Raw genomic sequence first — 24,767 nt, 5'->3', positions numbered from 1 at the left:
GGGCAAATTAGCATTTAGTGGGTATGGGGTTTCAGTGTTGCAAAATGAAAAAGTTCTAGAACTTTATTGCACACTAATGTGAATATACTTAACACTGCTGAATTATCCCTTAAAAATGGTTAATACGCTACACTGGTGAGCATAGCATAACACAGAGTTGTTGAATCACTATATTGTATACCTGAAACTAATGTAACATTGTGTGTCACCTATACTCAAATTAAAAAAATGGTTAACATGGTAAATTTAATGTGATATGTTCTTTACCATAATAATAATTAAAAAAAAGAATTAAAGCAAATTCTAGGAGCCAAAATTAAAAGAAAGCTGGAAATAAGAAAAGCAAGCTGATGCTGAAACTTTGCCTTTGGGAACATCTGTTACAGGTTTTATCAACCAGGGTTTTAACAATCAGGAAGGGAACAGGTATAAAAGTACTGATACTACACAAGACGGAAGCTATAACTGAGACACTTTCCCCTAGGCCCTCACCATATAGCTCCGACCCTCAAAGGGCTATCTTTAGTTCAATATTTGGTACGTACATTTTACAGCAATAACTTTTTTTTTCTGTAAAATTTAACCACTATCAAAGGGATAAAGTTAGTGGTTAAAAAAAACTACCCTGAAAATTTGTTACCATAGTCCTGCCCCTCACTCAGATTTGGGGTTTAAATTTATACCACATGTGTGGTCTGGGAAACCAAGTCCAGAAATTAACTGTTTTCTGGGTAATCCCACCCTGTGGTAATGACAGATGAAAATGAAAATCCTGTCATGGGGCGCCTGGGTGGCGCAGTCGGTTAAGCGTCCGACTTCAGCCAGGTCACGATCTCGCGGTCTGTGAGTTCGAGCCCCGCGTCAGGCTCTGGGCTGATGGCTCGGAGCCTGGAGCCTGTTTCCGATTCTGTGTCTCCCTCTCTCTCTGCCCCTCCCCCGTTCATGCTCTGTCTCTCTCTGTCCCAAAAATAAATAAAAAAAAAAACGTTGAAAAAAAAAAATTTAAAAAAAAAAAAAAAAGAAAATCCTGTCAACATTAAAGAACCCATAAATTCAGGCTTCACAGAAGTCCTATAAAGTCCCTAAAATATAAGCTCATTATTCACAAGTACAAAATACATTAGAAAGCAGGCTATCATAAGCTAATGACAAGATAAATTACAGAGCAGAATTAGATATCCAAGAATTTCAGATATGGAATTATAGGATACAGAATATGAAATAAGAATGTTTAGGGGGCCTGGGTGGCTCAGTTGGTTAAGTGTCCAATTTCAGTTCAGGTTATGATTTCACAGTTTGTGAGTTCAAGCCGTGTGTCGGGCTCTGTGCTGACAGCTCAGAGTCTGGTGCCTGCTTTGGATTCTGTGTCTCCCTCTCTGTCTGTCTCATGCTCTGTCTCTGTCTCTCAAAAATAAATAAACATTAAAAAAAATTTTTTTTAAGAATTTTTAGAATGTTTAAGCTTTAAAAAAAAAGGGAATAAATGTCATCAGGAAGGAACCATATCCTACCCCAAAAAATAAAAAGACCTATTAGATTTGAAAAAAGACCAAAAAGAATATCTAGAAATTAAAAACTCAAGGGAAAGATTAAAAAGCTAATCAAAATCAGCAGAAAAAAAAATTAATGAACTGGAAGACAGATCTGAAGAAAGTATTTAGAAATGCAACCCAGAGGCACAAATAGTTAGATCTGAGAGTGAACCTAAAAGACATGGAGGGCAAAACAAGAAGATCTAACAAATATATCAATTTGAGATATGAAAAACGAGGGTACAGAAAGAAAGAGAAAGAGGCAATATTTAAAGAAGAAATGTCTGAGGTTCTTCCAAAATCGATGAAAGACATGAATGCTCAGATTTAGGAAGCACAACAAATCCCAAACAGAATAATAATTATTTTTAATGTTTGTTTATTTTTGAGAGAGCGCAAGCCAGGGGTGGGCAGAGGTGGGGGTGGGGGGCAGAGGATCCCAAGCAGGCTCTGCGCTGAGAGCAGCAAGCCCAATGTGAGGCTTGAACTCATGAACTGCAAGATTATGATCTGAGTTTAAGTCAGATGCTCAACTGACTGAGATACCCACGCACCCTGCAAACAGAATAATTATAAAGAAATCCACATACAGGCACAAAAGAACATATCTGTAGAATAGCAAAGACAAAGAGAAGATATCCAAAATAGTCAAAGAAAAATGACAAACTAAATACAAAATAACAAAAATTAAATGGACAAAGATCTTCTCAATAGAAACCACAGAATCAGAAGACAGTAAAATAATTTCTTCAAATTAATGAGATACTACAAATATTAATAATGGATTGAAATGTAGAACAATGTAGTGAACAGAGTTCATGTATTTTGAAAAGTTGTATATTGTCTGAGAATTATTCATGTTAAAAGTTTAAGATCAAGGTACCAAAAAAAAAAAAAAAAAAAACCCAAAAGAAATGGAGTGCATTATGCTTAGAAATTATCAAGATCACAGAATAGGGAAGAAAGAAGTATATTAGAATTATCTGAGCAGTCTTTTAAAATTAGACCAGCATCTCTGAAAGTTCCACTAGTTGCACTCCTGTATCACCACATAAACTAACAACCACTGTGAAGCTCTGTAAAGGATTCTACATCTCAGGTGTCTTGGGAGCAGAAAAGAAGGTTAAGAACTGCTGATATATATAATCAAATTCCTTTACCAAGGTCAGATGAAAAACAAGTAATATGCAGGTTAACAGAGTTAACTGTTAGAGCACTCTATACTAGAAAAGCTTTTTAAAAGAAATTTGTACAAATTAAAAAAAGTAAAAATATATAATCTCTTTCTACTAGCTTCTTTGGAAATGCATATGTAGTTATAATGATCTCTGGAAATGTTTATGCTTATCTCAGAAAGACTGTCTTATCTCAAAGATTCTAATGTTGACCAAATTTTTACACAGAATTAATTAGAAAGCCTAGTAATTCTAAAGGATTTTAAGAATATATCTTTTCAAGGCAGAATAGTTGACCAGATGCCATATTAATACAACACTGAATCAAACCAAATGAGCTGACAGCCTTGGCAGGGTGCTACCTTATGCACTGATAAAAATACTTTTCCTATTTTCAGTTTATAATCATATTATAAGAAACCAAATTAAATTAACTAGAGCACAGCATATAAGACCACAGCATACTCTTCTTACTATAGTTAGCATTAGTCAAATTTTCAATAAGGCAACTCTGGCTTCACAGAACAAGAATAAAGTAATAAAAGGTCAAGAAAAGATTTTTTTTTAATGTTAATTTATTTTTGAGACAGAGAGAGACAGAACAAGAGTGGGGGAGGGGCAGAGAGAGAGGGAGACATAGAATCTGAAGCAGGCTCCAGGCTCTGAGCTGTCAGCATAGAGCTCGACATGGGGCTTGACCTCATGAACTGTGAAATCATGACCTGAGTCGAAGTCAGACGCTTAACTGACTGAGCCACCCAGGCGCCCCAAAAGATTTCTCTTTTATCAAGGAATCACTTGTTAAATGCCTCAGCTTCATCCAGACAAGTTCAAGGATTCAGATTCCATAAAATAAACACCTTTCCCACTCATAATTAAGATTCAGAAAAAGAAAAAAAAAAATCAAAAGAACAAAAGGAGCAAAGTAAAAAAGAGACTTTAAAATTTTAATCTAAAAGGTATAATTTACTAAGATGCAAATTTTAAAGTTATCTCTGTTTGAGAGATCTTCATGAAAAGAAAAGGTTTAATGGAGAGGGGATATCACAGATTAAATGCGTACTGCAGGTACAATGCTGACTCCTATATTTCATTAGGTATTGAGAGTATGATATTCCCAAATAACTTCTTAAGATTAGAACACAGATAATTTATTTCTTCAAAATTCTATATTCAACCTGTTAACACTTACTTATACCTAATTAAGGACATAAGATTCCCTACACACACACACACACACACACACACACACACACACACACAGAGCTATTATCTTTTCCAACAAATCCAATTTTATTTTTATGTAGCTGCGAGCATCTACTATCTACTCTACACACCACCACACATTAGTATTACTAACACATTACCCTTTGCTTCCAAGTACCTTCCACACTTGTGTACTCTAATATAAAAAAGTCAATCTGATTCAAGCCATCAGCATGCTTATGCAGACATGACTCTAAGTTCATATACCTACCCTGTTTCGGTGAGCATTTATTGACGCATAACGAACTGTCCCTCGAAAGCCTGCCACAGCTCGAGGCTACAACAAAATGAAGTAAAGAATAATAAAATGAGCTTCAAATAACAAAAGACTCACACACTTGAGCACATGAAGTAGATGGGAGAAACGCGCATTACTGTCACAATAAAATACTACTTAAATTTCTAATTTTTTATTTTGAAATTACAGAAAATTAGAGAATATCTCTAAATCATGTTAAAAACTAACATTTTAGTGATCAGTGAGCCCATTTTTTTTCTACCTACATTTTAAAATACAGTAGCATTTATGATAAATAAATTCTGTACATTAGAAAACACTTGGGGCGCCTGGGTGGCTCAGTAGGTTAAGTGTCTGGCTCTTGATTCTGGCACAGGTCAGAATCTCATGGTTCATGAGATTAAGCCCCAAATCAGACTCTGCTGACAGTGCAGAGCCTGCGTGGGATTTTCTCTCTCCCTGTCTATCTGCCCTTTCCCTGCCTGTGCTCTCTCACTCTCTCTTCCCCCCTCCTCAAAATAAATAAACATTTTTTAAAAACAAAAAAGAAAGAACACTAAATGCCTTCACATATCCAGAATCATGCTAAGCTGGTTACATTTAAGTACAGTAAGACCACAAGGAATCTCTAAGTAAAGATGCCAACCTCTTCATGTCTTGGCTATTTCATTCAAACTCAATTCAAAAATGATGGCAACTTATATCCCTCTTTAAATATATAATTCATACATTCATAAATCAAGTTATTGGGTAACTATTACATGCTAGGTACTGGGAATAAAGCCAAACATGAATAATACATGATCTCAGTTCTCAGAGAGCTCAAATTAGAATACTAAGTCCAAACTCTTATTCAGCCTACAAGATTTCCATGATTTGGCATTGGCCCCATTCCAAAATGGATTCAGTTATGGTTTATGCTACAACCAACTGTGTTTCTAGCGTCTTCTGCTACTCACTCCAGCTGGAAAGCCATCTCTTCACATGCCTCCAATGGTTAGCTCTTCTACTTCACATTAGGCTCTCTGCTGAAATGTTACCTCCTCAGAGAAGTACCCCTTAATTATCCTAATCTAAAATACTACCCCTCCCCCCCTTCAATGCCACTCCACCCTTTTTTACTGTTTTTATTTTTTTAACATAATACCTTTCAATACCTAAAATTAATTTTATTTATATTTTTACTTATTTGTTCACTGCCTGTCTTCTTCCACTGCAATATAAACTGTGATAGCAAGGTCTTAGTCTTGCTCATTTCACAGACATAGAAACAGGCTCTGAGAGGTTAACTAAACTTATGTGAGGACACAGAATTAGTAAGTGATAAAACCAGACATCAACCAACGTCTTTTGATTTGAAATCATACATTGTTTCCACTCTACTGCTTCACAAGGATCAAATCAATACCCTAAAGATTCATGGATGGCACCATAACTCAATATGAAAACTTGACAAACGTGAAAACGTTCACAGCCAATAATTTTCATTAGTAGACTTTTCTTTCCCAGTAACTTCAAATTACCCTCAATTAAGATGTATTACTTTTATAGCCAGAAAAAGACTATAATAAATGTTGTTTTTATTTACTTATTTACTTATTTATTTATTTATTTATTTATTTTTAATGTTTATTTATTTTTGAGAGAGAGACAGACAGACAGACCATGAGTGGGGTAAGGGCAGAGAGAGACACACACACACAGAATCTGAAGCAGGCTCCAGGCTCCATGCTGTCAGCACAGAGCCCAATGTGGGACTCAAACTCACAAACTGAGATCATGACCTGAGCCAAAGTCAGACACTCAACCGACTGAGCCACCCAGACGCCCCAATAAATGTTATTTTTAAAATCTTGTTACCAGAATCATTCCGGTCATACGCTAAAAGATAATCATTCTACACGTTCTTCCTTCATTTACTCATTTTTGTAATCTGTTCAAATAGTTTTCTGTATATCCCTTCTTTCATGAAATTCTGTCTTCCCTTTTTTAAGAATTTCATTTTTTTTTTAACGTTTATTTATTTCTGAGAGAGAGACAGAGTGTGCATGCAGGGGAGGGGCAGAGAGAGAGGGAGACACAGAATCCGAAGCAGGCTCTGGGCTCTGAGCTGTCAGCCCAAAGCCTGACATGGGGCTCGAACTAATGAATAGTGAGATCACGACCTGAGCCGAAGTCAGATGCTCAATTTGACTGAGCCACCCAGGTGTCCCTGACTTCATTTTTAAGTAAACTCTGTAACCAACATGGAGATTGAACTCACAACCTCAAGATCAAGAGTCACATGCTGACTCTCTTGACCAAGCGCCCCTCTCTTCCCTTTTTAATTACTCCTTTTTGTTTTTTTCTTAAGCTGTAAATATTTTAAAAATAGTCTTTGTATTTATTTTTTTTAAGTTTTTTTTTTTCTTAACGTTTATTTATTTTTGAGACAGAGAGAGAACAGAGCATGAATAGGGGAGGGTCAGAGTGACAGGGAGACACAGAATCCGAAGCAGGCTCCAGGCTCTGAGCTATCAGCACAGAGACCGACATGGGGCTCGAACTCACGAGCTGTGAGATCATGACCTGAACTGAAGTTGGACGCTTAACCGACTGAGCCACCCAGGCGCCCCTGTATTTATAACAATTTCGGCAATCAAAAGTTCCTGCAATATATTTAGATCTCCTTTCTTTTCTTAGCTGCCATTCATTGACAATCATAGTCGGTAGATCTCAATATTTTCCTAAGACATTCATGACTGACAGGAATATTTAATATTCTCAATTTGATGGAACTCTGAGGTCAGAGATTCCTTTTCTAAACAAAGAATGTGTAGGATTATATATGAAAGCCTACCATCAATCTTTTTCACTAAATAACATTTCACTGGCTATACTTTTATTCATTACCTGACAAGAGCCTTCACTAACAAAAATATTTTTGTAGCACGTACTTTTGCCCAGTTATTTTAATTCCAGTAACTGTCAGGATAAAAATCCCCAGAGTTATTACCACACTCTGCAGTCCAGTCCACAGTTAATCAGACATCTAGATGTCCCCTAACAGATTCTAGCCAAGACAAACCCAGGGGATCCTTTCCAGTTAAGAGCACCCCTGACCTTGCTTCTGCCATGAAAAAGTGAGAGCTAAAGACAGATCAGCTGTATAGAAAGATCTTGATGTGACTCATCAAAGAATAATGCCAGGTCAAGAAAATTCAGCCACTTTATATAAAGCAGAAAAGACAACTCAACCCACCTGGGGAAAACAGTCATATATACAACTAATTCTAATTTAAAGCAGATTATAATGAACATCATTAGCAAAGTACAAAGAGCTATGAAAAAGCCTAAGAGTGGTAAGGATTAGTTCCATTTGGAGAAAGGGAAGAAAGAAAAGTCCCACTGAAGAAGAAAGTCTTAAGAATAAGGCAACATTTAATGGGGCCTTAAAATAGAGGATCTCTTCAAATTTCCCTAATTAACAGCAATTTGGCAATATCTATCAAAATTACAAATGCATGCATTCTCTTTGACAAAGCCATTTCACTTCTGGAAGTTTATTTTATAGATATACTTGCATATGTACAAAAATAACGGATGTAACACATTCGTTCACTACATTAATGTTTGTGATAGCAAAAGACTGCAAGCAACCCATATGTACATAAATCGTGGACTGATTAAATAAATTACAGTACATATTTAAAATGGAATATACTTTGCAACTGCAAAAAAAGAAGGAAGAAGTCCTATATCCTCACATGGGAATATGTCCTAGATATACTGTGGGGAAAAAAGACAAGTGTAAAATATACATCACGTTACCTTTTGACTCAAAAAGAGAAAAATGAGAATATACATTCATATTTATTATATATGCAAAAAGAAATTCTGGAAGAATACATTTAGGAAATAGTAACAATATAGCTACCTATATTGTTGGTTGGAAAGAGGGATAAGGGCAGTATAGAAAATGAGTACATTTGGGAGAGCAGAGGTAAAGTAGGAGATTTGTTTCATGGTTTACCTTTTAGTTTTTTTTGAGTCAGGTTTATTAAGGTATAATTTACACCGTTAAATCCAAACTTTAGGTATACACAGTTCTATGAGTTTTTAAAGATACACAGGCATGTAACTACCACTGAAGTCAAGCCATAGAGTATTTCTATCACCCCTAGAGTTCCCTTAAAGGCTGTAGTCAATCCCTTCCCCTCCATTCCCAGTCTCTGGCAACCTCTGATTTCTGTCCCTCACAAGCATTTAGAATCATCTTTTTAGGTTAACTGCTGGGTAGTAATGTCTTAACTGTGGTTTTAATGTGCATTTCTCTGATAACTAAAGATGTTCACCATTTGCTACTGTGTCTCTTCTTTGATGAAAGGTCTATACAAATCTTTTGCTCATGTTTATTCATTTACTATTGAGTTGTGAAAATTGTTTATAAGTCCTTTGTCAGATGTGTGTTCTGAAATATTTTTTCCTACTCTGTGACATGTCTTTTCATTTGCTTAATAGTGTCTTTCAAAAAAGAGCTTAACTTTGGGGCGCTTGGGTGGTTCAAATGGTTAAGTGGCTGACTTTGGCTCAGGTCATGATCTCGCAGTTCATGAGTTCGAGCCCTGCATCAGGCTCTGTGCTGACAGCTCAGAGCCTGGAGCCTGCTTCAGATTCTGTGTCTTCCTCTCTCTCTGCCCCTCCCCTGCTTGTGCTTTCTCTCTCAACGATAAATAACAAAACATTAAAAAAAGGGGGGGTTAACTTTGATGAATTTTTACCTTATTTTTGTACCATATAAATACATTATCTCTTAAAAATTATATTTAAAAAATCCTTTTTCTAAAAAAAATATGTAAATCTTCATGAATTTACATGTTATCCTTGCACAGGGGCCATGTTAATCTTCTCTGTATCATTCCAGTTATAGTATATGTGCTGCCAAAGCAGGCATTATTTACATCTTGAAAGAAAAAAGTGAGAGTGGTTAACAACCTAAAAGCATATTTGATTAAAATAAATACCTAGATATTTGGATGAAAGTGAAAATGAAAATGAAAAAGAAAAAGTTGGACGTTGAAAATCTGAAAACCTTACAACAGGAAGAAGGAAAAGCATTTTAAGTAAAAAGAACACTGTGAACAATGCAAAATGGGAGCAAAGTACTGTGTGTGTCAGGCAAAGTGTCTGATATGGCTGGAGCAAATGGTGAGAGAAAATAATGGAATATAGGTTGGAATCAGGCTAAGGATGGCCTTGAATGCCATATTAAGGTTTTTGGTTTATAACATGCAGGCAAATGGAATTCATAAAAAATTTTAAGTAGGGACGGGACATGATCAAGAAAGTTCTTGGGATGTATACTCTGTTGGAGGTAAAAATAACAGACTGGAAGGAGGAGGTGGGGAGACCAACAAGGAAACTCTTTTAATAATCCAAACAAAGAAACCACAAGAGTACTACAAGCACAGAGCAATGTGAATGTGAAGGAGGGAATGAACGTCAGAGACAAAATGAGCTCCGGGGAGAATAAATCTAGAAGGAGAAGGGAAGAACTGGAGAAATGAGCCCAGACCTATTGCTAACCAAAGGGAAGAGATCAGAGAGTGGGTGGAAAGCATGGAGAACTGTGTAATATAGCCCCCAATGGAAGTAAGAAAATAGCTGAAATTGTGGGGTGCTAACAGAGAAATAGACTCTTAAAAATTTTGTTAAGTAGGTCACTATAACCCTAGGCACTAGAAGTTTCAACTGAATAGCAGAAAGGAAGCAGGAAAAGAAAACAAGCCATTGCAAGAGTTGAGATACAAAGGATCAACATGAGACCCAGATGGAGTGAGGAAATTAAGGCATACTTCAAATCAGGAAGAAACAATAATGAACATGACGATTCAAATTATTAAGTAAACAAAAGTTCAACTCTGAAGCTGTATGGAACAGAATACTGTAAATGTACGCAGCTCAGGACTTCTATGTGCCTCACACATCCCTATTCAATGTAACTAATACATCTCAAAGTTAAATAGTAGAGTTAAATAGTAGAGGGTCTCAAAAGCAACCACATAAACAACTCACTAGTAGTGCAACAGAGACTATACATCATTCCCATTGTAATGCATTCTGATGGTCCTATACTAAGGATACTATTACTAAGTATGGTAAATAATTTATATTTATGTTTTGAGGGAATTTCCTTGTGGTGATGGAATAGTTTTGTATCCTAGACTGTATACGTGTATCTATGGATACAATAGATTGTATACAATAGATTATAGATATAATAGATTGTGTCCACATATTGTGTATTGTATCCATAGACTGTGGTGTTGGGTGTGCAAATCTATACATGTGATAAAGTTTCACTTACACTCTTCCCTCATGTAAAAAAAAAAAATAGTGAAAGCTGACTCAGGTCAGGTCTGCACTTAAGCTGATAATCGTATACCATTATCTCCTTCCTAGTTTGTACAACGTACTACAATTATGTAAGATATTATCACCAGGAGAAACTAGGTGAAGGCCATATGACAACTGTACTATTTTACAATAGCTCCCTGAATCTGCTCCATACTCCAAAACAAGTACTGTCAGGTCTACAAAAGAGAGAAGATTTAATACAAATTTTAGAATGGAGGTTATGTGTAGAGCTGCAATGGCCAATTAAATAGCAACCTAAAACTAAACAAAATTTAAGGGGCACCTGGGTGGCTCAGTCCATTGAGGTCTGACTCTTGATTTCAGCTCAGGTCACGATCCCAGGGTTATGCGATGATTGGGCCCTGTGTCAAACTCCTTGTTGATCATGGAGCCTACTTAAGATTCTCTCTCTCTCTCTGATTCTCTCTCTCTCTGTCCCTCTCTCTCTCTCCCTCCCTCCCTCTCTCTCAACTCCCTCCCTCTCTCCCCCTCATCCCTCTCCCCCATTCTGTCTCTCTCAAATAAAAAACAACACAGAGAGAAAACAAATAAATGAAATTTAAAATTCAGTCCCTCACTTGCTCTGGCCACATTTCAAGTGCTCAAAAGCGCCATGTAGCGTGGCTACCATATTAGTATAGATGCAGAACATTTCCATCCTCGCAGTAGCTTCAATTAGACCATACTGCTTGAGGGAAAAAAAGGGGTGGGATGTAAGGTGGTAATAAGATATTTCTTAACATAGATGGAGGCCACAGATGTTTTAATATTCTTCCTTAAAATTTTTATGTTTTTTTTTTTTTTACATTCTTCTGGAACACATATGGCAAGACAAAATCAAAATATTGATTTTTGCAGATAACATGACAGCATACCTAGAAAATCTAAGTGTTTCAACTTAAGCTTCTTAAAAGGAATGAATAAATTAAACAAAATTGTACTACATGAAACAAATCTACAAAAGCAACTTTTGTGTTTTTTTTGTTTTTTTTTTTTTTATTTTTTTTATTTTTTAATATATGAAATTTACTGTCAAATTGGTTTCCATACAACACCCAGTGCTCATCCCAAAAGGTGCCCTCCTCAATACCCATCACCCACCCTGCCCTCCCTCCCACCCTGCCCTCCCTCCCACCCCCCATCAACCCTCAGTTTGTTCTCAGTTTTTAACAGTCTCTTATGCTTTGGCTCTCTCCCACTCTAACCTTTTTTTTTTTTTCCTTCCCCTCCCCCATGGGTTTCTGTTACGTTTCTCAGGATCCACATAAGAGTGAAACCATATGGTATCTGTCTTTCTCTGTATGGCTTATTTCACTTAGCATCACACTCTCCAGTTCCATCCATGTTGCTACAAAAGGCCATATTTCATTTTTTCTCATTGCCACGTAGTATTCCATTGATTTGATATTAGTGGAACAATATGAGAAAATGATTTCAATCATAATCATGATCCAAAAAGTATGAAATTAATTTTATTTGAGACTTAAAGAAAACTATGAAAATCTTACTGAAATCTTAAAAGGAACCAGCTAGTGATATGTAAATAAAGGGAAAGTTCATTCCTCACACAGCCTGAACTATGTTCACCCACAATAACGTTCTCTCAGCTCTCTCCTCTTGCTCTTTCACAGGGCAAACCAGATCCTCACCCAGGTTAAAACCAACTCTCAGACTAACCTGTAAATCTAAACAAGCAATTAAAGGTGTCTGGAGAAAAACAAACAACTGTCCTGACAACCTCCCCTTAAATTGCCGTGATGCTCAAATGAGCTTTCAGCACAGGCCAGCAATCTATTTTGCTGATGCTAGTTTCCCTCTCTCCCTTTCCATGGTAACTATTATTTCACTTGTCCTCTTCTCTCCTCAAACTCCAACACCATTCTGCACTCCCAGCAAAAGGCCTTGCCTCTTTCTGCACTGAGAAAATAAAAGCAATGAGAGAACTTCAACTTCCCACCACCAAACCTAAATGCTTCCCTGTATCTGTCTCCACTTAATTCTGCCTTTTCTCAATTACAATGGATAAAGTGTTCTTGCTCTTAAAGAATGGGCTAACCCCATCATTTGTGTCCAGGTTCCTTTCCTTGATGGCTATGCAAGAATGTGGCTCCTTGAATTATTTTTCCTCTGTCCTACAATATCATTTTTTTTTCATGTCTCCTAGAGCATTACCATCAGTACACAAGCATGCTATAATAACTGCCATTAAAAAAAAAAAAAGGAATAAACTAAGGAAGGATTTTACTTCCCTTTCAGCCCCTTTCCTGTTTTACCACTCTTCTTTAAAAAAAAAAAAAAAAAAAAAAAAAAAAGAACCAGCTCTTCCCATAGCGGCCTAAGGTGATCTCTGACAACGGTTCACTATTCACTTGATCCAGAAAACTCTACACAATCATGCAAATCAAAAAGTACAAATCTTCATGTCCACTTTAAGAATACACGTGAAACTGCCCAGGCCATGAAGGGCACGCATATCCAAAAAGCCACCAAGTATCTCAAAGATGTCACTTTGCAGAAGTGATGTGTGCCATTCCATCACTATACTGGTGGAGTTGGTAGGTATGTCCAGGCCAAACAGTGGGGATGGACACAGGGTTGGTGGCCCAAAAAGAATGTGGAATTTTTACTGCACAGGCTTAAAAATGTGGAGAGTAATAGTGAACTTAAGGGTTTAGATGTAGATCCTCTAGCCATTGAACAAATCCAGGTGAACAAAGCCACCAAGATGTGGTGTAGAACTTACAGGGCTCACGGTCAGATTAACCCATATGTGAGCTCTCTCTGTCACACTGAGATAATCCTTACTGAAAAAGAGCAAATAGTTCCTAAACCAGAAAAGGTTTCACAGGAAAAAAAGCATTTCCCAGAAGAAACTGAGGAAATAAAAACTACGGCCCGGGAGTAAATTCTACGTAAAATAAATGCAAATAAAAGTAAAAACAAAAAAAAATTTAAAAATCTAAAAAAAATAAACTCCTCCAGAAAGTTGTCTATACTCCCTTTCTCTATTTCTCCCCAATCCTCTCTTTAACTCACTCCTCTATTAGGTTTTCATTGTTCTACAAAACTATTCTTATGAAAGTCACAAAAAGGTTTCATCTTGCCAATCCAGGTCAGTTCTCAGTTCCCACCTTACTTGACCTATCTGTAGCATCCGGGATAGGACAGCACCAGGTGGGCGATGACCACCTACATATATGAAGCACTTTCTTCACTTAACTCCCAAGATACCACACTGATTTTCCTCCCCCCCCCCCCCCAACGTTTTTTTAATGTTTATTTTTGAGAGAGAGACAGACAGAGCACAAATGGGGGAGGGGCAGAGAGAGAGGGAGACAAAGAATCCAAAGTAGGCTCCAGGGTCTGAGCTATGAACACAGAGCCTGATGTGGGGCTTGAACCCACAATCCGTGAGATCATGACCTGAGCCAAAGTCCGACACTCAACCAACTGAGCCACCCAGGCATCCCTGATTTTCCTCCTACCTCATTGGCTGATTCTCCTTCCCACTATTCTGGGCTAGCTCATAGTTTTCTCTTTTTTTAAGTTTATTTGTTTATTTTGAGAGAGAAAGCAAGGGACAGCATGCACACGAGTAGGGGAGGGAGAGAGAGAGATGAGAAAAAGAATCCCAAGCAGGCTCCACACCGTCAGCACAGAGCTGGGCACAGGTCTCCATCCCACAAACCATTTGAGTTCATAACCTGGGCTAAAATCAATAGACCCTCAACTGACTAAGCCACCTTGGTGCTCCTCACAGTTCTTTTCTACTCATCATCCAATTGCCAAAGTAACCAGTGGCTCAGACTTTTATCTAGCTATATGGGCTCCTGAGCCATCGAATCTCATTCCATTTTCTTCTTTTATATTGATGATTGTATAATATTTCTCCTTTAATCTCTTTGTTTTTTTAATATAATTTATTGTCAAATTGGCTTACATACAACACCCAGTACTCCTTCCAACAAAGGCCCTCCTCAGTGCCCATCACCCACTTTCTCCTCTCCCCCAGCCCCCATCAACCCTCAGTTTGTTCTCAGTTTTTAAGAGTCTCTCATGGTTTGCCTCCTTCCCTCTCTATTTTTTCTCCTTCCCTTCATCCGTGGTCTTGTGTTAAGTTTCTCAAGATCCACGTATGAGTAAAATCGTAAGATATCTTTCTCTGACTTATTTCATTTAGCACAATACCCTCCAGTTGCATCCACATTGCTGCAAATCGCATGATTTTATTCTCTTACATTGTCAAGTAGTATTCCATTGTACATATAAACCACATCTTCTTTATCCATTCATCAGTTGATGAACATTTAGGTTCTTTGCATAATTTGGCTATTGTTGAAAGCGCTGCTATAAACATTGGGGTACATGTGCCCCTATGCATCAGCACTCCTGTACCCCTTAGGTAAATTCCTAGCAGTGCTATTGCTGGGTCATGGAGTTCTACTTTGAATTTTTTGAGGAACCTCCACACTGTTTTCCAGAGCAGCTGCACCAGTTTGCATTCCCACCAACAGTGCAAGAGGGTTCCCATTTCTCCACATCCTTGCCAGCATCTACAGTTTCCTGATTTGTTCATTTTAGCCATTCTGACCAGTGTGAGGTGGTATCTCAGTGTGCCTTTGATTTGCATTTCCCTGATGAGTGAAGTTGAGCATCCTTTCATGTGTCTGTTGGCCATCTGGATGTCTTCTTTAGAGAGGTGTCTATTCATGTCTTCTGCCCATTTCTTCACTGGATTATTTGTTTTTTGGGTGTGGAGTTTGGTGAGTTCTTTAGAGATTTTGGATACTAACCCTTTATCCAGTTTTCATTTGCAAATATCTTTCCCCAATCCATCAGTTGCCTTTTAGTTTTGTTGACTGTTTCCTTTGCAGTACAGGAGCTTTTTATCTTGATGAGGTCCCAATAGTTCATTTTTGCTTTTAATTCCCTTGCCTTTGGAGATGTGTCAAGTAAGAAATTGCTGCAGCTGAGGTCAAAGAAGTTGTTGCCTGCTTTCTCTTCTAGGGTTTTGATGGTTTTCTGTCTCAGATCTAGGTTTTTCATCTATTTTGAGTTTATTTTTGTATACAGTGTAAGAAAGTGGTCTAGTTTCATTCTTCTATATGTTGCTGTCCAGTTCTCCTAGCACCATTTGTAAAGAGACTGTCTTTTCTCCAATGGATACTCTTTCCTGATTTGCCAAAGATTAGTTGGCCATATACTTGTGGGTCAAATTCTGCGTTCTCTATTCTATTCCACTGGTCTATGTGTCTGTTTTTGTGCCAATACCATATTGTCTTGATGATTACAACTTTGTATTAGAGGCTAAGGTCTGGCATTGTGATGCCTCCCGCTTTGGTTTTCTTCTTCAGTATTACTTTGGCTATTCAGGGTCTTTTGTGGTTCCAAACAAATTTTAGGATTCTTTGTTCTAGCTTTGAGCATAATGTGGGTGCAATTTTGATTGGGATTACACTGAATGTATAGATTGCTTTGGGTAGTATTGCCGTTTTAACAATATTTATTCTTCCAATCCATGAGCATATGGGATATTTTTTTTTAATTTAATTTTTTATTTTTAAAATTTTACATACAAATTAGCATATAGTGCAACAATGATTTCAGGAGTAGATTCCTTAGTGCCCCTTGCTCATTTACTCCATCCTCCCTCCCACAACCCCTCCCATAACCCTCAGTTTGTTCTCCATATTTATGAATCTCTTCTGTTTTGTTCCCCTCCCTGTTTTTATACTATTTTTGTTTCCCTTCTCTTATGTTCATCTGTTTTGTCTCTTAAAGTCCTCATATGAGTAAAACATATGATTTTTGTCTTTCTCTGACTGACTGATTTCACTTAGCGTAATACCCTCCAGTTCCATCCACATAGTTGCAACTGGCAAGATTTCATTCTTTTTGATTGCTGAGTAATACTCCATTGTATGTATATACCACTTCTTCTTTATCCATTCATCCATCGATGGATATCTGGGCTCTTTCCATAATTTGGCTATTGTTAGTAGTGCTGCTATAAACATGGCGGTGCATGTGTCCCTTTGAAACAGCACACTGTATCTCTTGGATAAATGCCTAGTAGTGCAATTGCTGGGTTGTAGGGTAGTTCTATTTTTAGTTTTTTGAGGAACCTCCATACTGTTTTCCAGAGTGGCTGCACCAGCTTGCATTCCCAAGCATATGGAATGCTTTTCCATTTCTTTGTGTCTTCTTCAACTTCCTTCATAAGCTTTCTATAGTTTTCAGCAGTTTCAAAGATGTTTTACGTCTTTGGTTAGGTTTATTCCTAGGTATTTTATGGTTCTTGGTGCAATTGTAAATGGGATGGATTTCTTGATTTCTCTTTCTGTTGCTTCATTATTGGTGTATAAAAACACAACTGATTTCTGTACACTGATTTTGTACCCTGCGAATTTGCTGAATTAATGTATCAGTTCTAGAAGTTTTTTGGTGGAGTCTTTCAGGTTTTCCATGTAGAGTATCATGTCATCTGCAAAACGTGAAAGTTTGACTTCTTCTTTGCCAATTTTGATGCCTTTTATTTCATTTTGTTGTCTGACTGCTATGCTAGGACTTCCAACACTATGTTAAACAACAGCGGTGTGGGGCGCCTGGGTGGCTCAGTCGGTTGAGTGGCCGACTTCGGCTCAGGTCATGATCTCACAGTCTGTGAGTTCGGGCCCCGCGTCGGGCTCTGGGCTGATGGTTCAGAGCCTGGAGCCTGCTTCCGATTCTGTGTCTCCCTCTCTCTCTGCCCCTCCCCCATTCATGCTCTGTCTCTCTCTGTCTCAAAAATAAACATTTAAAAACAAAATTTTAAAAAACAAAAAAAAAAAAAAAAAAAAACCAACAGCAGTGAGAGTGGACATCCCTGTTGAGTTCCTGATCAGGGGAAAAGCTCTCAGTTTTTCTCCATTGAGGATGATATTAGCTGTGGGCTTTTCATATATGGCTTTTATGATGTTTAAGTATGTTCCTTCTATCCCGAATTTCATGAGGGTTTTTATTAAGAAAGTATGCTGTATTTTGTCAAATGCTTTTTCTGCATCTATTGACAGGATCACATGGTTCTTACCCTTTCTTAAGGTGATGTATCACATTGATTGATTTGTGAATACTGATCCAGCCCTGCAGCCCAGGAATGAATCCCACTTGATCATGGTGAATAACTCTTTTTATATGTTGTTGAATTCGATTTGCTGATACCTTGTTGAGAATTTTTGCATCCATGTTCATCAGGGATATTGGCCTGTAGTTCTCCTTTTTTGTGGGGTCTCTGTCTGGCTTGGGAATCAAAGTAATGCTGGCTTCACAGAATGAGTCCAGAAGTTTTCCTTCCATTTCTATTTTTTGGAACAGCTTGAGAAGGATAGGTATTAACTCTGTTTTAAATGTCTGGTAGAATTCTTGAGGGAAGCCATCTGGTCCAGGGCTCTTATTTGTTGGGAGATTTACGATAACTGATTCAATTTCTTTACTAGTTATAGGTCTGTTCAAATTTTCTATTTCTTCCAGTTTGAGTTTTGGTAGTGTGTGGGTGTTTAGGAATTTGTCCATTTCTTCCAGTTGTCCAGTTTGTTGGCATATAATTTTTCATAGTATTCTCTGATAAACTGCTTGTATTTCTGAGAGATTGGTTGTAATAACGCCATTTTCATTCGTGATTTTATCTACTTATGTCCTCTCTCTTTTCTTTTCGAGAAGCCTGGCTAGAGGTTTATCAATTTTGTTTATTTTTTCAAAAAACCAACTCTTAGTTTCATTGATCTGTTGTTTGTTTTTTTTATTCTATATTGTTTATTTCTGCCCTGATCTTTCTTATTTCTCTTCTTCTGCTGGGTTTGGGGTGTCTTTGCTGTTCTGCTTCTAGTTCCTTTAGGTGTGCTATTAGATTTTTGTATTTTGGATTTTTCTTGTTTCTTGAGATAGGCCTGGATTGCAATGTATTTTCCTCTTAGGACTGCCTTTGCTGCATCCCAAAGGCTTTGGATTGTTGTATTTTCATTTTAATTTGTTTCCATATATTTTTTAAATTTCTTCTTTAACTGCCTGGTTGACCCATTTGTTCTTTAGTAGGATGTTCTTTAACCTCCATGCATTTGGAGGCTTTCCAAACTTTTTCTTATGGTTGATTTTAAGTTTCATAGCACTGTGATCTCAACGTGTGCATGGTATGGTCTCAATTCTTTTATATTTATTGAGGACTGTTTTGTGACCCAGTATGTGATCTATCTTGGAGAATGTTCCATGTGCACTCGAGAAGAATGTATATTCTGCTTTATGATGAGAAGTTCTAAATATATCTATCAAGACCATCTAGTCCAGTATATCATTCAGGGCCATTGTTTCTTTATTGATTTTCTGTCTAGATGATCTGTCCATTGCTGTAGGTGGAGTATTAAAGTCCCCTGCAATTACCACATTCTTACCAATAAGATTGCTTATGTTTGTGATTGTTTTATATATTTGGGTGCTTCTGAATTTGGTGCATAGACATTTATAATTGTTAGCTCTTCCTGATGGATAGGCCCTGTGATTACTATATAATGCCCTTCTTCATCTCTTGTTACAACCTTTAACTTAAAGTCTAGTTTGTCTGAAATAAGTATGGCTACGCCAGCTTTGTTTTGACTTCCAGTAGCATGATAGATGGTTCTCCATCCCCTCACTTTCAATCTGAAGGTGTCCTCAGGTCTAAAATGGGTCTTGTGGAGATAGCAAATAGATGGGTCTTTTTTTTTAAATCCATTCTGATACCCTGTGTCTTTTGATTGGAGCATTTAGTCCATTTACACTCAGTATTATTATTGAAAGACATGGGTTTAAAGTCATTGTGTTATCTATAGGTTTCATACTTGTAGTGATGTCTCTTGTCCTTTGTGATCCATGCAACATTTCACTCACAGAGTCCCCCGTAGGATCTCTTGTAGGGCTGGTTTATTGCTGATGAATTCCTTCAGTTTTGTTTGTATGGGAAAACCTTTATCTCTCCTTCTATTCTGAATGACAGGCTTGCTGGATAAAGGATTCTTGGCTGCATATTTTTCCTGTTCATCACATTGAAAATTTCTTGCCACTCCTTTTGGGCCTGCCAAGTTTCAGTAGATAGGTCTGCTACTACCCTTATGTGTCTACCCTTGTATGTTAAGGCTGGTTTATCCCTAGCTGCATTCAGAATTCTCTCTTTATCTTTGTATTTTGCCAGTTTCACTATGACATGCTGTGCATAAGATCGATTCAAGTTACGTCTGAAGGGAGTTCTTTGTGCCTCCTGGATTTCAGTGTTTGTTTCCTTCCCCAGACTGGGGAAGTTCTCAGCTATGATTTATTCAAGTATACCTTTGGCCCCTTTCTCTCTTGTTCTTCTTCTGGAACTCCTATGATACGGATATTGTTCCGTTTCATTGAATCACTTAGTTCTCTAATTCTCCCCTTGTGATCTAGAATTTTTTATCTCTTTTTCTCAGCTTCCTCTTTTTCCGTAATTTTATCTTCTAATTCACCTATTCTCCCCTCTGCTTCTTCTCTCCTCATTGTGACCGCCTCTATTTCAATTTGCACCTCATTTATAGCATTTTTAAATTTATCATTACTATTTTTTAGTTCCTTGATCTCTGCAGCAATAGATTCTCTGCTGTCTTATATGCTTTTTCAAGCCCAGAGATTAATCTTATGACTATTATTCTCAATTCTTGTTCAGTTATATTGTTTATATCTGTTTTGATCAATTCTTTAGCTGTCATTTCTTCCTGGAATTTCTTTTGAGGAGAATTCTTCTGTTTCACCATTTTGGCTAGTTTTCTGTCCCTTATGTATTTTAAAAGCTGTTATGTGCCCTGCTCCTGCAAGCACTACTATATTAAAGAGGGGTCATACATTGTCCAGGGCGTGGCCCTTCAGGAGATGTTTTTGGGAGAGTATTACTTGCTGTCTGTTGTTGTGACTTGGGTTACTTTGTCTCCCTACTTGTGGTGATGCTTTGGACCTTCCACCAGGTGTGCTTTGATTTGTTGAAGTAGCCCTGGAAAGGAAAACAAACAGACAAACAGAAAACAAAAACACACAAACACACAAACAAAAAAAGACAAACAAAAAAACAGAAACACCAGCTACAAGTAAACCACAGGGTGGAGGCAGTGCTGATGAAAGAGGCCTTATTCCGTACAAAGAAATGATGGGAGGCGGGGGAAGGGAAGAAAGAATAAAAATTCACCAGAGAAACTATATGGCTTAATCCAGAGAGAGAGAAAGGAAAATAAAGAAGGAGGTGGGGAAAAAGAAAAAGAAAAGAAAGTTACCCAGACAGATAAACTATATGGCTTAATCCAGAGAGAGAGAAAGGAAAATTAAGAAGAAGGCAGGGAAAAATGAAAGAAGGTAAATTTGTTCAGAGAGAAACAATACAGCTTAATTCAAGACAGAGAAGGGAGAATAAAGAAGGAGGTGTGGAACAGGTATCAAGAGAATGGGTTAAATATGTCTGCTGAAACAAACCAACAACCAGAGTAACCAGACTAGAGGGAAGAGATAAGAAAGAGAAAAGGAAGGAACAATGTATCTACGTACATTAAACCAGGCAATGCAGCAGGGCAGGTCTGGAGGAGGGGCTGTCTGGTTCCTCAGCGTCTACCCTGCCCCAGTAGATATGCAGTTACCCGGCACGGAGGGGCGTGGTTTGGTGTAGGCTGGTCTCGCCTCCACTGTGGGTCCTGCTGTCTGATCCCTGAGGCCTCACCTTGGTGGTTTAAGGAGAAAAATGGGGACCCCCCCCCCCCCCAGTCTCTCCTCCACAGACCCGGTGTCCTAAACCACTCTGTTTCGGCCATCCTCACTGTGCCACGGGTGTAAATGAAGCAGTTTGTCTCGCTTCCCCAACTCCTATGCCTGGCACTTGGCTGGGATTCAAATTCTTGCTCCCCGGGTTCCGGTACAGGGGAAGCGCCTCTCTGCGCCACCCGATATGTGGTCCCTGGCTGGCGGGAACAAGCAGGCTTTGTCCTGTCCCACAGCACTCCAGGGAGGGGATTGCTTTCTCCTACTGTGGACTGCATCCCTGACCTAGCCACTGAGCCCGGGGCTGGCTCCCCCTTTCCTCAGGTACGCCATTCCGGCCAGCCAGCCCCAGTCTGGAGCAAGCCCCACAGTTAGAGATTTGATCTTTCTCTGTCCTGGTCTGAGATTTTTCTCTTGTCCAGATACAGTCCTATACTTCCCTAGCCACTCTTTCTCTTCCTTTTGTCTCTCTGCAGAAGCAGATCCCTGCCCTCCATTCATTTTATCTCTCCCAGTTCGCAATCACGCATCTATGGCCAGTCAGGTTGTTCCAGGGGATTCCTGGGAATACGACTGTTTCTTTTCCTCCCAGACTCTTGGGATTCAAAGTCCTTTGGCTTCAACACTTCTTTGTCTGGGAGAAGAGGGAAATTCGGATCCTCCTACTACTTCGTGATGTTGGCCCCTCCCTTCTCATTCCACTTTTTAAAACTGCCATTTATTTTTAAATATTGGGAGCAAATGATTTTTTTTTTTTTTTTTTTTTTTTTAGTCCATTGTCTTCTGGGTGTTGGCCTTATTGAAATAAATTCCTTTCTTGTTTCACCACCACTCTCTGCCTTTGGATTTTTCTCAACAGCCAGTAACTGAATCTTACCTGTTTGGGACCCCTAGAGCCAGGTGCTCTTTTAACTCTGAGCCCCAGCTACAACCCCACTCCTAATCAAATGATTCTTAAATTTATATTATCTCCAATCCTGATTTCTCCTTTAAGGTATATATTACTATATCATATCACCTTCTTGTTATTTCCATCTGAAATCCAAGAGGCATCTCAAACTTAACTTCTAGAAAACAGAATACCAAATCCACTCTTCATCCTTCTTCCCCATTATGTTATTGGTATGATCATTCATTCAGGACTAAATTTAGTAATCAACCTTGACCCTTCTTTTTCCTTGACATCCCAACATCAACAAATCCAAAACGAAGTTTTGTTAAGTCCATTTTTAAAATATATCCTAAGGGCACCTGGATGGCTCAGTCAGTTGAGTATATCCAACTCTCGATTTGTGTGTCTGTCTCTTGATTTTGGGTCAGGTCATGATCTCATGGACATGGGACATGAGACAGAGCCTCTTTGGGCTCTGTGCTGGGCATGGAGCCTGCTTAAGATTCTCTTTCTCTCTCCATCTCTCTCTGCCTCTCCCCTGCTTGCACTTTCTCTCAAAAACAAAACAAAACAAAACAAAACCTATATCCTAAATATGACCATTTCTCACCCCTTTCATTATAGCACCCTAATGCCCTAGGTCCCAGTCACCATCAATGATCAGTGGACCATGGCATTAGCCTTCTAACTTATAACTTTCTGATCTCTTCTTCACAGCCAGAGTGACTTTATAAAAAAACAAAAAACACATGTTCTAAAAATTGAAAAATGATTATTTAGAACAGAAATGGGAGGGGTGCCTGGGTGGCTCAGTTGGTTAAGTATCTGATTCTTGATTTCAACTCAGGTCTCAATCTTGGGGTCGTGAGTTTGAGCCCCGCATAGGGCTCCACATGGGTGTGGAGCCTACTTAAAAAACAAAAAATTAGGGGTGCCTAGGTGGCTCAGTTGGTTAAGCATCCAATGTCAGCTTGGGTCATCATCTCACAGTTCGTGGGTTCGAGCCCTGCATCTGGCTCTGTGCTGACAGCTCAGAGCCTGGAGCCTGTTTTAGATTCTGTCTCCCCCTCTATCTCTGCCCCTCCCCATTCGCACTCTGTATCTCTCTATCTCTCAAAAATAAGTAAACATTAAAAAAATTTTTTAATTTAAAAAAATAGAATAGGGATGGGATTCTAAAAATATATTCAAGATCAATAAACTGTATAGAACCTAAGTTCTTTCCTGCATGCATACTAATTAACACAGGAATACTGATAAAACTGAAGACAGTCTCCTTACAATTTCTAGGCATTGAAATTCTCCTATGGCTATGTTTTAAATATAATCTACCACTAAATATAATTCCACTATGTAGTTACCTTATTGACAGATCATGTACCAGAGTATGCAATAACCCTGCTCAAAATTTTCCCAAGGCTTCCTATCGTGTTTGGAATAAAATCCATCTCTTTGCAAAATCATACACAATCCAGGGCCAACCAACCTCTTAAACCTCGTCTCTCTCCACTTAACCCCTCATCATGCTACACTATGTTGTGCTATAGCTCCAGTGGCCTCCCTGCTTTTCCTTGAACACACCAAACTTACTCTGCCTCAGGGCTTTTGAACTTGCTGTTCCCTTTGCCTGTAACTCCCTTTCCAGATTATTCACATGGCAATTCACATTGTTCTCATACTTCATTCAATTCTAAACTCAATACCTCCTCAGAAAAGTCTTTTTTTAAAAAATATTTTTATATATATGTATTTTTAATGTTTATTTTTGAGAGAGAGAGAAAGAACATGCACACGTGCAAGTGTGAACAGGGGAGGGGCAGAGAGAGTGGAGGACAGAGGATCCAAAGCAGGATCCAAAGCAGGCTCCACGCTGACAGCAAAGAGCCCAAAGAGGAGCTCGAACTCAATGAACTATGAGATAATGACCTGAACGGAAGTCTGACACTTAACCGACTATGCCACCCAGGTGCCCCAAGAAGTCTTTTTTAACTAATACGTCCAAAATAGTCTCCTATCCTCACTGCCCATCACTCTCTATGTCAATATACTGCTTTGTGTTTATTTACAGCATATACTACTACCTAAAATTATGTATATGTTTATCTGTCTTCTCCACTAAAATATAACCTCTATAAGAGCCAAATTTTGGTCTGCTTGTTCACCACTACAGTCCCAGCACCTAGATCCATGCCTCACACGCATTATGTGCTCATTAAATATCTGTTATGTGTGTGAATAAACAATAACCTGGTAATAGTTTAAAAACTAAAAAAAAAAAAAAAAAAGACATCTGGAAAAGAAATGGGATTACAGAAATATATTGAAATCTAGTAAGCTACAAAGAACCTAAATTCTTTACCTGCTTTGCTATCTATTAATGCAAGACCTTCATTAAACTCAAAAAGATTCTTCATAATTTCTAGGCAGGTAAATTCTCATGTGCCTATATTTTAAATATAATTTACATTTATGTATACAATTCTAGTAGCATATACTTAGTG

General features: G+C 38.2%; 1 protein-coding gene and 1 non-coding gene across 5 annotated transcripts in view; both read right to left on the bottom strand.

Annotated features, from left to right (window-relative positions):
- TTBK2 (tau tubulin kinase 2) overlaps positions 1-24,767 on the bottom strand; it is a 166,627-nt gene that overhangs the window by 56,803 nt on the left and 85,057 nt on the right. For all 4 annotated transcript variants that reach the window (XM_078448548.2, XM_078448546.2, XM_078448549.2 and 1 more), the window contains one exon: positions 4,185-4,250. In XM_078448548.2, the coding sequence (XP_078304674.1) occupies positions 4,185-4,250 (66 nt within the window). The remainder of the gene's footprint in view (positions 1-4,184; positions 4,251-24,767) is intronic.
- Positions 9,038-9,140, bottom strand: LOC132670488 (U6 spliceosomal RNA). Its single transcript, XR_009606725.1, has one exon. It is a non-coding gene; the product is annotated as a U6 spliceosomal RNA (small nuclear RNA).

This window comes from Panthera onca, chromosome B3 (genome assembly GCF_046562875.1).
Source record: "Panthera onca isolate mPanOnc1 chromosome B3, mPanOnc1 haplotype 2, whole genome shotgun sequence".
In the NCBI taxonomy this organism is placed as follows: Eukaryota; Metazoa; Chordata; class Mammalia; order Carnivora; family Felidae; genus Panthera; species Panthera onca.
This window is presented reverse-complemented; position numbering and strand designations above follow the sequence as displayed.